The sequence below is a fragment of the Cheilinus undulatus genome, linkage group 9 (genome assembly GCF_018320785.1).
Source record: "Cheilinus undulatus linkage group 9, ASM1832078v1, whole genome shotgun sequence".
Classification (NCBI taxonomy): domain Eukaryota; kingdom Metazoa; phylum Chordata; class Actinopteri; order Labriformes; family Labridae; genus Cheilinus; species Cheilinus undulatus.
In genome coordinates, this window is record NC_054873.1 from 15,520,025 (window position 1) to 15,533,731 (window position 13,707).

Genomic DNA, 13,707 nt, shown 5'->3' on the forward strand with positions numbered 1-13,707 from the left:
AAATTATGATTGCTTGAAAAATGGCGGCAGTTCTTCAAGTGTCCACTTGAGGCCAGCTCCAAACCCAAGGAATTCCCATTCAGTTCCATTATAAAATGCAACAGTTTTACAGAACAAATGAACTAGTTCATAGCTAGGCTCAAAACTATTTCATCTACATAGCTAATTTCTTACTTCATTAAAAAACACAGTTTGCACTGCCCAGATGCCCAGCCAACTGTTACTAAAAGTCTCAGAATAAGTGAAATGGAGAGCACCTGAGTACAGTGGATGTGTCTTAATAATTGCAGTCTAAAGACACCTGTGTCTGCAAGGTCCGAACACTGGATAATCAGTATTTTTGGCTACCATCACACCATGAAGACAAAAGAACACTTCAAGCAACTGAGATACAAAGTTATTGAAAATTTAAGTAAGGAGATGGATAAAAAAATCCAAGGCAGTGAACACCCCTGGAGTTCAGCAAAATGCATCATCAAGAAATGGAAGGAATATGACACGTTTAAATCTGCCTAGATCAGGCTGTCCTCACAAACTGGGTGACCATGCAAGAAGGAGACGAATGAGAGAGGACACCAAGACACCTATGATTACTCTGAGTTACAAGCTTCGGCAGCTGAGATGGGAGAGACTGTGTACACATCTATTGCCAGTCAAAGCTTTATGAGAGATTGACAAAGAGGAAGCCACTGTTGGAGAGAACTCAGATGAAATCTCAACCAAAAGGCATGTTGGAGACTCCATTGCCAAATGGAAGAAAGTTCTTTGTCTGATGAGACCAAAATGGTGCTATTTGGCCATCAGTATTGCAGACACCAAACACACCATCCCCACAGTGAAGCACAGTTGTTGCAGCATCATGCTGTGGGGATGCTTCTTGGCAGCCGGCCCTGGAAGGCTTTCAAGCAAGACAATGACTAAGGCATACTACTAAAGCTAAACAGAAATGGTTTAAAAACAAGGTGTATGTTCTGCAGTGGCCGAGTCAAAGCCCAGACCTCAATTCAATAGAGGATTTGTGGCTGGATTAGAAAAGGCTGTTCCCACCTGATCCCTGTGCAACCTGACAGAGCTTAAGCAGTTTTGCTTAATGGAGTAAAACTGTACAACTCAAACACATGCCTTTGAGTTTGCTCATGGTAGCCATAACAGACAGTGGTCATAACTATGTTTATTTTCTCTCAGTTTTAAACTTTAGTAAAAAAGTTGTAGCTGCAGACTCGCTGGGTATGGACCTTCTGGACAAATGAAGTGAATGCATCTTAATGAAGCCCAGTAATTAACAGGCCAAAAAGTTCCTATCAGACAAACCTCTCTCTTGTGAGAATTCTCACTCTCATAACTCTGGATTTTGAAGCATGTTTTTGCATATGTTTGCATATCAAATGGAGTAAATGATGAGATGTCCTTTTCTTGACATCCAAGCTTCAAATACCACCCCTGATGTTTGTTCAGTCCAAACAGATATTACCTTATTTCCCAGCTGACTGGGAGGGTTTGGTGAGGCTACACGCTGTACTTATTTTAGTGAAGCTGAACGGATCTGCAGTCAGTAATACTCACTAAAGCCCCAGCTGTTATGTTTTAATCAGATCCCAGGGGTTTTGGGCTGGCTAAATAAGGTTGGCTAATGGTTGTGAGTGACCCAGTCCTGTGCACTGCTAAAACATCTCCCTGTGGTGTCATTGCAAAAAGATTTAGGATATGACATTATGAAAAATGCTAAATCACTCTCTCTAGCCATGTGTACACAGCCAGACAAAGTTGAGCGCCTTGAAATATTACAACCACGTTTTAACCGAAATGGGACGCAAACTTTGATGCCATTATACATTCAGCTCAAACTGATAGTTAAGCTCAAACCTGCTTTATTTATCAGGTTGTTTTGCCCTCTAGGGGTCTTTAGACAAATATCAATATGGCAGTGTGTCGTTGTCCTGAATTGTGTTATCACATCAGGTGGGCCAAATACTGTATCAGTATCCTGATTTTAGAAATACAGGATTCTCAATAGATTTCCCTGCATCACTTCTTCAAGATTCTTCAGGATTGCGTTTATGACATGACATAAGAGCAACGTATTAAAAAGGAATTTGTCATCTCAAAAAGCTGATATTGGAATATAGTCGCACAGTTGTGAAAAGAGTCTTTTTATATTCTTCAGCTGACCCAGTGTCATGATGTATAATTATTACACTGTGTTCAAAATTATTATGCATTTACCGGTTTGGTTCATTTTTCCTAATTAGTCTATGTAATTGGCGGTCAATAGGATTTTCATTCCTCAAAAACATCTTTTCAGATCAAGTTCCATGTCAGCATTGGAGCCCTTCTTTGACATCGCCTTAACAACCAGTGAACTTGTAAGTCCATGTAAAGTTTCTACCTCTATTTCCTTTGAGGATGCCAGAATGGCCTCCCAGAGCTGCTGCTTTGAGGTAAACTGCCATCCACCCTCATAGAGCTTCCTTTTAAGGATGCTCCACAGGTTCTCAATAGGGTTGAGGTCAGGGCATGATGGCCCCACCATATTTGTTTTTCCTTTATGCCCATAGCAGCCAAGGCCTCAGTGGGATTTTTTGCAGCATGGGATGGTGAGTGTCTTGCATGAAAATGATTTAGCTCCAGAAGACGCGGTTCTTCTTTTTATACCATAGCAGGAAATGTGCAGCTAGGAACTCCACATAATTTGATGAGGTTGTTTTGACACCATCAGGCACCTTCAAGGGGCCTACCAACTTCCTATGATTTCAGCCCTAAACATCACTCCACCACCTCCTGGCTGACGTTGCAACCTTGTTGGATTATGGTGGCCATCCACCAACCATCCAGAGCCTTCTGCAATTGTTTCTCCCTGTGGGCACTGGTAAAGGGGGGCTGAAATACAGCTTTAGACACAGCAGCAGGCCTCTAGAAGATCCTGCATGGAGAGGTTCTTATGACTCCAGAGGCACTGCTGTATCCACACAGCATCAGTCTGTTTTATCCTCTTAACAGCACAGTAGATGAAGACATAAGAAGAGGTGGCCGTTGGCATCTTAAGTATAATAAAAATGTCCATATTAGCTGACAGGATCGACTTTACTGTTCACAGAGTTAGAAAAAAGTGTCAGCCTGAGTGGTTCCAATGATTTGCTCTTCTTCTTTCTTCTCCTTGGTGGATTTAAAACTAACTACATGCATATGTGCTCGGGGACAGAAAGAAACAATTATGCCTAATGTGAAAATGTCCTAATGCATGGTATGTATCTGATGCTGATCATTATGATGACCCCAGAACAACCCTAATTTCAGCACACTGTTGATTCCATACATCATACACTTGTACATTTTTAAGTACATTATTATTGAAATTGCAGCCCTGTTCCTGTACTTAGTAACCTGAATTCAGACATTCATCCAGTATGAGAAACCTCATGGATATTTCACCATTCTAAAACAAATTTTTAAAAATGCCAACATCTCATTCACCAAAAGGAAAATCACAGACTACATGACCCTGTCGGTGGCCTGCATGACTATGACATCATAGTAATGCTCATCCTAATAAGACGATCTCATTTCAGTGAAACAGAAATGGGATTTGAATGAGTCTTACTTGCCCTTATCTTAACCTAGCCCTTCTTAACCTTCCTCAAAGGATGGTAATACCACTGCTGGGAAGCCTGGCAGTGTTTTAGAGCACAAACTGATGCCATCTTTGGCCTGTGGCTGCATTTTTATGCCTTAATTCTGACAGGACAGTGGCTATAGAATAAGAAACTGTTAAGAGAGAGAATGGAGTATAGCATGCAGGAACAGAGCAACAGGCTTAACTAGAGCCCAGGTTGACCTGAGAAAAAAAAATTGACTCGTGTTTTAACTTTGAAGTTTAACCCATATCCTATCTGTTAATATGGAGGAGGATGCTTTGTAATCTATTATACTTACGGTTAGCAGGGGAAGCTGTAACTATTGCAGCTTCCCTCCTAGGTGGCAGCTTCTCCGTCCATCTATAGTATCAATGTATGACTCCCTTTAAGTCAGCAATGATACAGCTTTGTTATTATGAGAGATTCTAGTTTGAGTGATCTGATCTGTTCCCATTTTTATCATTGTGCCACGCTAGGTGCTGCTGAACCATTTACTTTTAATGGCATCGTCCATTCAGAGGGATGGATTGGCTCTGATTTTGCTGGTTTCTTACGTGGAGGTCAATGCATGGAGGACTTGTTCAGCTAAAGTGCCACTCTGGCATCCAAAGCTGCGGCTGGATGATCATCCCAAGACATGCTGTCCTCTTCTGTGGTATTACAAAAAAACCAAACCAAAAGTGCATCATCAGGATACTGTGGTTTTAGACACTGTGCCCAAGCTTTTCTGTCTCAGTGATGAGCTTCACTGAGTGCTCTGAAATCATTTTTCTTAGAGTTGGTGCTTTCAACAGAATCCCAGGAATGGAGAACGAGGAAGTGTTTTTGTGCTGCTGAACAGTAATCCTCCTTGTGGAGTGAAGTCCCTGTCCCATCTGGCCAATATGTCACAGCCTGTGTGTAAGGTGGAGTACTTCTTAACCTCAGTGAACCGTCTTTGTCCCATACTACCATCTAGAGACCCTAAATCTACACAATCTTTACGTAAAGCTCACACGACATATGGTAGACTTATGAATGCAACCCGTGCATGTCTTAGTTTTTGTGTTGGATCACATACGTACGCTCTGCATTATCTTGTATGTTACATGAATGATAGTAAACAACAGACACTTACATAACCCTTCCAGGACATGGCATGTAATCCCACCGCCTGTAGCACACAGCATCATAATGCATCCACCACCGTGTGTTTTTAATGTGCACTCCATCATGAGGACGGTGCATGCAAACGCTCATGGTATGTCATGTAACAGCTCTTAAAAGATGTGCTCCAAGGATTATTTCTGGGAGGGTGAAAATGCACAGAGGGGGGCCTGGCTCTTAATCCTGCAGGGTCAGAAATGATGGCGCAGTGCCCCTCATGTGCCTCGGCAGATATTGAAAATAGAGAATACAGTCTGTGAGAAATATAGTGAGTTAATAAGGACATGCTTAGTCCTTAAATCATTACAATTCAAGCCTGCAATTTATCATGTATTCTGGCCCATCATGAGTAAGATATTTGTGATTTTTCTTGTTTATTTAAATTCAGTCTTCCCTCAGATTGTTTGAACTACTCCAACTTTTACAGATATCTATGTTTCTGTACCAGTGAGGCTGGAGGCATAACGTTTCGGGCCTGGCAATGCCATATCTCAACATAAAAGACTTGAAGGGAATTTCTTTAAACTTTGCACAGATGTCTACTTTGATTTGTGGTTGAACAGATTATATTTTGAAGGTCAGGGTTTAAGATTATGTTCATCCCCTTGTGTGTGAGTGTAATATATCAAGAACACTTTTAAGGATTTTATTTAAACTATGCACAAATGACCACTCACACATAAGGAGGAACTAATTGGATTTTGCCAATCAAAAGTCAAGGCTACTTGGGCTCATGCTCTTGAATGCTTTGAGGAGTTTTCTTCCAACTTTGCACAAATGTTCACTCTGATTTAAGTATGAACTGAATACATGTTGGTGGTACAAGATCCAAAGATCACCCTAGCCCTGCCCTTCTTCTTCACCCACTACTATACTTTCACTGTCTGGCAGGTTGTATTGAGTTTGATTTCAAATGTCAAGGCCAAAGTTACTGGACTTCGTGTTCATCTGCTGCTTGTGAGCACAACATCTTATGAATGCTTTTAAGGGTTAACCTTAAAATTTCAATAAAATTCAAGGAGGAACTGATTAGATTTTGCAGGTTATAGGTCAGAAGTCAAGGTCATTTGGCCTTGTGTTCATCCCGTTACAATTTTTTTCAGACTGTGCACAAACATCCACTGTGACTCAAGAAAAAATTCAACACACTTTGGTGGTACAAGTCTAAGCTCAAGAACCACCCTTACCCTTCTTCTCGACCTTCCACTCCCCCTTCACTCTCTGGGAGTTGGCATCTAAATGCCAGGCTTTTATAGTTTAGTAACTTTGCCTTTTGCCTTCTTCATCACTGTCAGTGCCTCTAAATTAACTAGTAGTGTAGTTTTTAACCTGACAGAATGACTGTTTCATACATACATTGCATAGAATATAGTACACATTCATCATTCATTTTTTCAGCAACAAACTTCATAGGCATGTTTTGGCGACCTCTGAGACCAATATAAACTCATCTTAAGGGTATATCCCCTCTCAATGCAACTATTTACATTAAACTCTCAATTAAAGATGGATTGCTTCCAACACAGCAAAATCATCAGTGTTAATTTAACTCTCATAGTGTGATATCGAACACTTTTTCTGAGTTTATATAATTCTCACTGGTCCCGAGTTAAATTAACATTTTAGAACGTGTTAATATTTTAACACTCATAGTGTTATTTTACACATTTAAGTGTACTTTCAGCACAATATTGTGTTATTTCCTTTCATTTAAAATTTTTAATTTGTGGTATTTATTGCTTTAATTATTGACACAGCAATGCAATTTTCATAATTTATAAAAATCGCTACCTCATATTGAACACCTGTTGCAGAGTCAGGTGTCTTATGACAAACATCAGGCAAAGTGACAGACACAGAGCTAGAATATTTGCTGGGTTGAAAGTCAGCACTCCACCCTTTGCTAGGCGAGGGATGTCCAGTCTTCTTGTTTAACAGAATTAGCATGGCAAGACTAGCTGCGTTTCTTTTACCCTTAGAAAACCCTTGACACTGACTGTGGAAAATCTCTAACACCGAAGGCCATTTAACTCACAAAGGAGTTAAAATTACACTTTGGGAGTTTAAATCAACACTTCAAACCTTATCATTAGAATTCAACACTCCAGTTTTTGCAGTGAAGAATAAATTTGTTGAAAAAGTACTCTGTAAATGGATTAAAAATGAGAAGAGAAATTAGTTGCAGTAGTACCCTCCATCACCTTTGCTCTTTTGGATCACTCTCACTTTAACCCTGTGTATCCATCAAGCCTTTTACTCCTCCTCCACCTACATTTAAGTGTCCTGGTAGTAGATATCCCCCTCACTGGCGGTGTTTGTAGACTGTATTTACACTGACAGATGGACGGTCTTGTCGGAATGTTTCACTGCTGCTAGGAGACGTGGAAACATCCTGTCAGGTGTTAATACAAGCAGACTGATGACAAAAAGGAAAACAGAGAGAGTGTGCCACGACATCTTTGTATTCAGACTTTCTAGTAAATGACTGAAGTTCTTAGATTAAGTAGGTTTGTAATCTGATGTTTTTTTTTCTGTAGGGGCATCTATATCTGTACAAAAACAGTTTTACTCCTCATGATTAAGTCCAGTTAGCTTAAAGATAATCTTATATGATTGAAAAAAACAAATATTTACATTTTCTATGGCGATTATTAGGGCTGAACAATTTGTGAAAATGATCCAATTGCAGGTTTTTTTTTTTTTTTTGGAATATTGCGATTTTGATTTAATATGCATTTTTTTTAGGTTCCTCATCTTATGTATTGTTCAACAAAAACAAGCAATAAATTATTCTATATTATAACTAGGGCAATATAAGATAAATCAAACTAGAGATAAAAGCTATTTTTTTGTTATTGTTTTTTTGATTAAGAAAATCACATAAACTGGAAAAGTATGATTTTTGTAAACTATTTAAAAAATGTCACAGACTCAGACTTAAAACAAAAATATGTGCTGCAAAAAAATGTATTAAACTTATTTTTTATTTTGACACATCTGAAGTTAAGGAAATATTGCACTTTCTGCAATTTGAAAATTGCAGCAGGCCATATTGCGATTTAGTGTAATTTGCAATTAATTGCCCTGCCCTAGTATTTATGCGTTTCTTTATTTTCTAATGGTGTGGAGTTGTGACAAAAGTAAAGCAATATTTCAAAATGTTGTGATGTTATTAGAGAGAAAAATGATTGACATCAGTGCAATCACTTGCCATGTTGAGCTAATTTTAACCATGGATTTCTTCATGTGTGGTAAATGGAGCAAACCCTTCTTTTCTTTACAGCACAGCTTGTCCTCTTCTCCTCCCACCAGTTCAGCTCTCACTTTAATTTCAGTGAAGAGTTAGTTTGAAAGGTGAGAGCAAAAGAAGATGACAGAAAGCCAGCTGTTGGTTAACAGAAAAAGGAAAAGCTGATCATCATATGGAGCAGAGCATGGCAAATTAACTTGCAAAATTTTTTACAAGGTTGTGTCTGCCCCTCAGTGCCTCATCTGATTCTTGCTTCTGCAAGTGTTAAGAATGATAAAGTGTTAAGAATGTTTAGATTTGATAAATGCAGATGCTATACAGTCATGTGCATAGGTTTTAGGCATGTTGCCCAGTGTGCCATAACCTATGACTGGAGGGGGGGTTCACACATGTGAGCCATTCAGCAAGCTCAACAGCATGTCTTTTGTCTGGATCTTTTCATCCCTTATGATCAGCTGGTGACCACCAGTGTTTTTCAGACCTTTGGGACACCAACAGCAAAACCAGGGGCTTCTGGCAGCTTTACTACCCTCCCAGACTGTTCCCTAGGCCGTGCTTACTTGCCACATCCACCCCTTACTCTGCTCTGATTAAGGTGTGGACTTAATCATTTAAACAGATTTTTCCCCATGCCCCTGGTTATATGTTAGGACATCCAGAGCATGACCGGGGTTTTGTTAGTTTGTCAATTTGTTTTGTCTCAGGCAGGATTCCGCATTACACGCCTTAATTCAGCCTCAATTTTTGGACCAAACATGCCTAAACATTTTGCATAGTAGTGCAGATGCAAAATCAGTGAGTAATTATAATGAGCATTTTCTTAATATCAATCAGAATGATCAGGATTATTGTCATTGTTATAGTTGTGTAGCCCCTTTTTTATGTTTTTTATTGACATACTTTGGGGCCATTCATAGTTAAATGTACATAAAATAAAAGCTTTAGAGTTTGAGATGGTCTTTTAAAAGTCCTCAGAGAGTAAAGCTCTTCAGTAAAGGTCATATGTAGTGTAATAATGATTTAAAGTCAAAAGTACAGGGAAAAAAAGGACACTCTTTTAAGTGCTGGAACTTGTATGTTTTACTGATATACGTGAATATAAAACGTGTTTTTTATGTCCCTGCAGCTTCGTCATGGTCCTGGTGTGTCTGATCTTCAGTGTGCTTTCCACTATAGAGCAATATGCAGACTTCGCCACAGGGACCCTCTTCTGGATGGTGAGTTCTTTGTTGGTGCACAAAATGTAAAACTTAGACTACATTTGTCTCTCAAATGGGGTTATAACAATTAAACAGTTCTGCCGATTGTGTGTTGAGCAGTTATGATAAAAACAACACTGAAAAAGTTTCTAACAAACATAACTCACACAGATTAAGGCCAGACCATCGTAGCAAGATGACCAACTGAAAAGATAAGGTCTGATTTAAACATATGCAACAAAATAAATATTACAGTCAGAAAAAAATAGTTGATAAAATTTAGCATACAAGCTGCGTTAGAATGAATATAACCATCTTAGCAGAGTCAAAGTTTTTTATGATGAGCAGTTCAAGTACTCAACTATCAAAAAGTCTTCAATGGTGAAACTGTTTCTGCTTGTATAGAGACAGCCCCGGTCTGCCTCTATAAATCATCCAGGGCTAGACAAGTGAATTATGGATTAAAACACACCTTTAGCAGGTAAGATGTTTGTTCCTGCTGCATCTGGTTCAAGTGAAAAATAGACAAGCACTCCAGTATTTAGCCTTCCCCTTGACCTGGTGTTAAACTGTGTTCAAAGTGCAGATGCCTGGCCTGGGCCAGAGAAGAGACAAAGTCCATTTCTGACTCAAATCTTTCTATCATGATACTTTAAATGATCCATAGGCTACTGTTTCTGATAGATTTGGGAGATTAACCTTACACTGAACTAAAACAAAAAAGTATTTAACTGGCTGTTAACTTTCAGTAAAGGCAGTGGCATCAGCTAACAGACTGTACTGAGTTGAACTGTTTGAGGGGTGGTGTAATTCCCCGCTGGGGGCCGGTGATGTAGCCAACCCACATATTTACCTTTCCCAAATTAAACCCAGCTAGGAAAAAGGGGAAAAACTTTCTAACGGTCTCAAAAATCAGTCACATGTAGCTCTCAGTGTTTTTCAGCAACCTTATTCCAACATATCTGGTGTGTTAAAAGGAACTCTACATGGTCAGACAAGTTCATCTTGTTGGAATATTTGTGTCTCTCATACGCATATTGAACTAAAAAACTCTCTATATATATTAGGGCTGTCACGATATCAGATTTTCACTTCACGATTATCGTGGGCGAAAAAATGTCATGATAATGATATTATCATGATTTAAATAAAAAAATCAAATAATAATGGGACAATTAATCAAATTTATCTTAAACTTTATTTATGTTGTGTTCTCTCTTTTGGCAGATGAATTACACTAAAAATGCCTGTCTAAGGAGGTACTGCAGCTGCTGTGTCATTGTGGGGGGTCAGTGTTTGTTTGTGAGGAGGAAGGGGGAGGGGTTGTTGGGGTGCTACAGGAGGGAGACGAAACAGGGCGGAAGAAAACAGGGGCGGATGTAGAAAACAAACTGTGTTCAAGTGGCACTGGATCTTTTACACGATATTATCATATGCACATTTTAACACGATATTGAAATTTTATTTTTTAATACCACGATTATCGTCAGTATCGGTATATCGCGACAGCCCTAATATGTTATGCATTTTGAGTTTATAAACTCACCAGGAGGCCACCATGTTCCCGTCCCCACTGGCACTGTGATGTCACTTAGCTGCACATGTAATTGGTAAATTAAAAAGAACAAAACAGATATTACAGGTTTTACATACTCAGTCCATTTAGTCCAGATCCGGACTCAAGAGCATTTTTACCCAGTCTTGTCTGGGTCTCGGACTGGCCGGACTCGGGATTTTCCATCAAGACCGGTTGAGACCAGCACTTATCTGCTATTCTTCGACTAGATTAATGTGATAATAAGGAGAATAACTTGCTGAAACAACAAATAGCTACACCTGCAAAAACTCAGACATCAGTCCATCATATTTCTGGTCAGAAATATCTCTGAACACTTACTTTAGGCCTCATTTACCTGACAAATCTAAATGAAGATCCCATTTTCAGATATTTGAAATCATTCCAGACTTGTCAGTGGCTTTTAAATACATAGAAGGATTTATTTTTTTACAAGAAGTTAGTTAAACAAATTTGTTAAGATTTGAGATTTTTGCATGTTGTGCTTTGAAAGAGTTGCAGACACTTTGTTTTTATCTGTCAAATTTATTAAAGAGAAAACTAAAATTAAAGAGAGAATGCTCTTAACTGTTCAACCTTGTCATGGTTTTTAAAATTGATTTTTAAGGCCTTGGTCTTGTTTCGATCTCGGAGAGTGTGGCGTTCAGTACATCACTACTTGCTACCATTAATATTCACAATATTTTCTGTCATAACTACACTAGTTTTCAAATAATATATCACCAATGAATATCTGTATCAATATGGACAAAGTTAATGTTCACCATGCTTGATGTTAAACTACACCACTAAGAATAAATGCAGATCAGTATTTTAATTCATTTGTTTTAAGTGAAAGTATTGACAGTACATTAAACGAGTGTTTTACAGTTATAATAATGCAGTTACTAAACCTGGGTTCAATGTTTTGGTTTTTTTGTTGACTTAAACTAGGCTTAAACCTTAAAAGTTTGAAGGAGATAGTGTGTGACTAGAACTTAACGGCTTTTTAATCTAAAAGGTTAACAGAAATCTTGAATAGCTGCAAAATTAGCTCTGTTTCTGATGCTTGGTTTGAACTTCACTACGTTTTCTTCACCACATCTACATGCATTAATTGCTGCCATGTGATTGGCTAATTAGGTATTCGTATTATTTAGCAGTTAATTTTGTACATCTAATAAAGAGTTTGGTGTTACAGTTAATTTTATTATTACTATGAACGTTTTGGTGAAATAAGAGCGATACAGATGGCTTGTTTACAGTCATAGGCCCTGCAGTACCACCATCTTTCCACATGATGGAGACAGAAGATCTTGGCTGAGAGTTTGTCCCGCCATCTTACAGCCAATGATTTCACAAAGCTGTAAAAGAATAATCCCCATCAGTTAATGTAGATGTTCATGACCTGTGTGCATTCAGCTAAAGCCTTTTACATTAAGAAGCATGTGTGCACTCTACATAATTAGCATGGGAATGACTATGAGCCTCTACTGTGAAGACACCTCTTTGGCTCCACACTGGCTGCTCCCTCTGATACATGCTGTTAAATTAACTTTTTTGGTGGCTTATTGGGCTGTTAAGGCTGCTAAGTGATGCAATAAATCCAGAGGCTTACAACAGGTAGAGAAAATTACAGCTCCTGTTTGGAAACTCTACAAAGAGCTTGCATCATTTGTCTCTCTCTGGCACATTGTTAATATAAATACACTCAGAGCTGCTGAAGTTTACACAGGCGCTCACACAAAGGCTGCTCATACACTGGCATGGACAAACACACAATTACAAAAACACACATGTACTGTACCACCTCCTAAGCACCGTGAGCAAACACAGGACAAAGGGACACCGTGTTCTGTAAACTTTTTGTGAGCACTGTTTAAAGACTGACTAGTGGGGTTATTCCAAGAGGAGCCAAAAAAACTCGCCATCATATCTTTTTCTTTTTTTCTTTTTTGAGTATTTGTTTTCCCTCCAGTCACATCTTACTTGTTTGGAGCTTTATTTTAATTAATCAGAGGAAAAATCTACATAAGGCATTAAGAATACTAAAGAACAGTCTCCAAACACACAACTATAATCTTTTCTCTTTATTTGTACACCTACATATTGCAAATTGTAGCCAAATATTTAATGTAAGCTAAGATAATGCTTTATCTTATCTGTGTCTAATCCACAGACATGAAATCTGTGTGGTCATTTCAGGAGGCGGAGCTCTGTGAGTGGTGTCATGGTGGCATATAGTGGCCGTAGTTGCTATACTTAGAAAGTTCAGGGTTAGCTGACATCTGTGAGTCACTGGCTGCTTGTTTTGGACAGCGGAGGGGACATTAGTCCTTCAGGATATTTGGCCTTCAGGGCTGCTGCCAAAGTAAAGCCAGCCAGGCTGGACAGGAGGCACAGAAGCACACAAACACTCAGACTCACACACGTGCCACATGGGTTTTCACTTCGTCTTCCTTTCTGCCTGTGTTTTGTCAACAGTTTTCCTGTAGAGGCAACTTTTCGTCTGTTCGGTTAGATGTGTGGCTTTGGTGCAGATGATGTGTTTCCAAAAACGGCATTCTTGATGGTCTCTCAAACGAGGCTCCATGAATTAAAACGGGTGACAGACTGAAGTCAATAACAGTTCAAACATTAATTTTTATATTTTTGTACAGAAACACAACTTTTTTTGTTATTGAAAACATATTCATAAAGGTCCACCGTAGGAGGGCCTAGGGAGTGAAGTGTGGCCGTTTGTTAAGTTTGTACTTCTTATTTTCATCACTGGTCTGTGTGACTGTGAGGATATTTTTGGGCTTTTTTATTGACAGAGGAGGACAGTGGACAGGATCAGACACCGGAATGAGAGAGCTGCAGTGAGACATAGGGGAAAGTGCCACAGGCCGGACTCAAACCTGGGCTGATCACGTACATGGAGCG

The 13,707-nt window shown here is 39.0% G+C and overlaps 1 protein-coding gene across 2 annotated transcripts in view; it reads left to right on the forward strand.

Moving 5' to 3' along the window:
• Positions 1-13,707, forward strand: part of kcnq1.2 (potassium voltage-gated channel, KQT-like subfamily, member 1.2) — a 291,548-nt gene that overhangs the window by 18,278 nt on the left and 259,563 nt on the right. For both annotated transcript variants that reach the window (XM_041796564.1, XM_041796565.1), the window contains exon 4: positions 9,155-9,245. In XM_041796564.1, the coding sequence (XP_041652498.1) occupies positions 9,155-9,245 (91 nt within the window). The remainder of the gene's footprint in view (positions 1-9,154; positions 9,246-13,707) is intronic.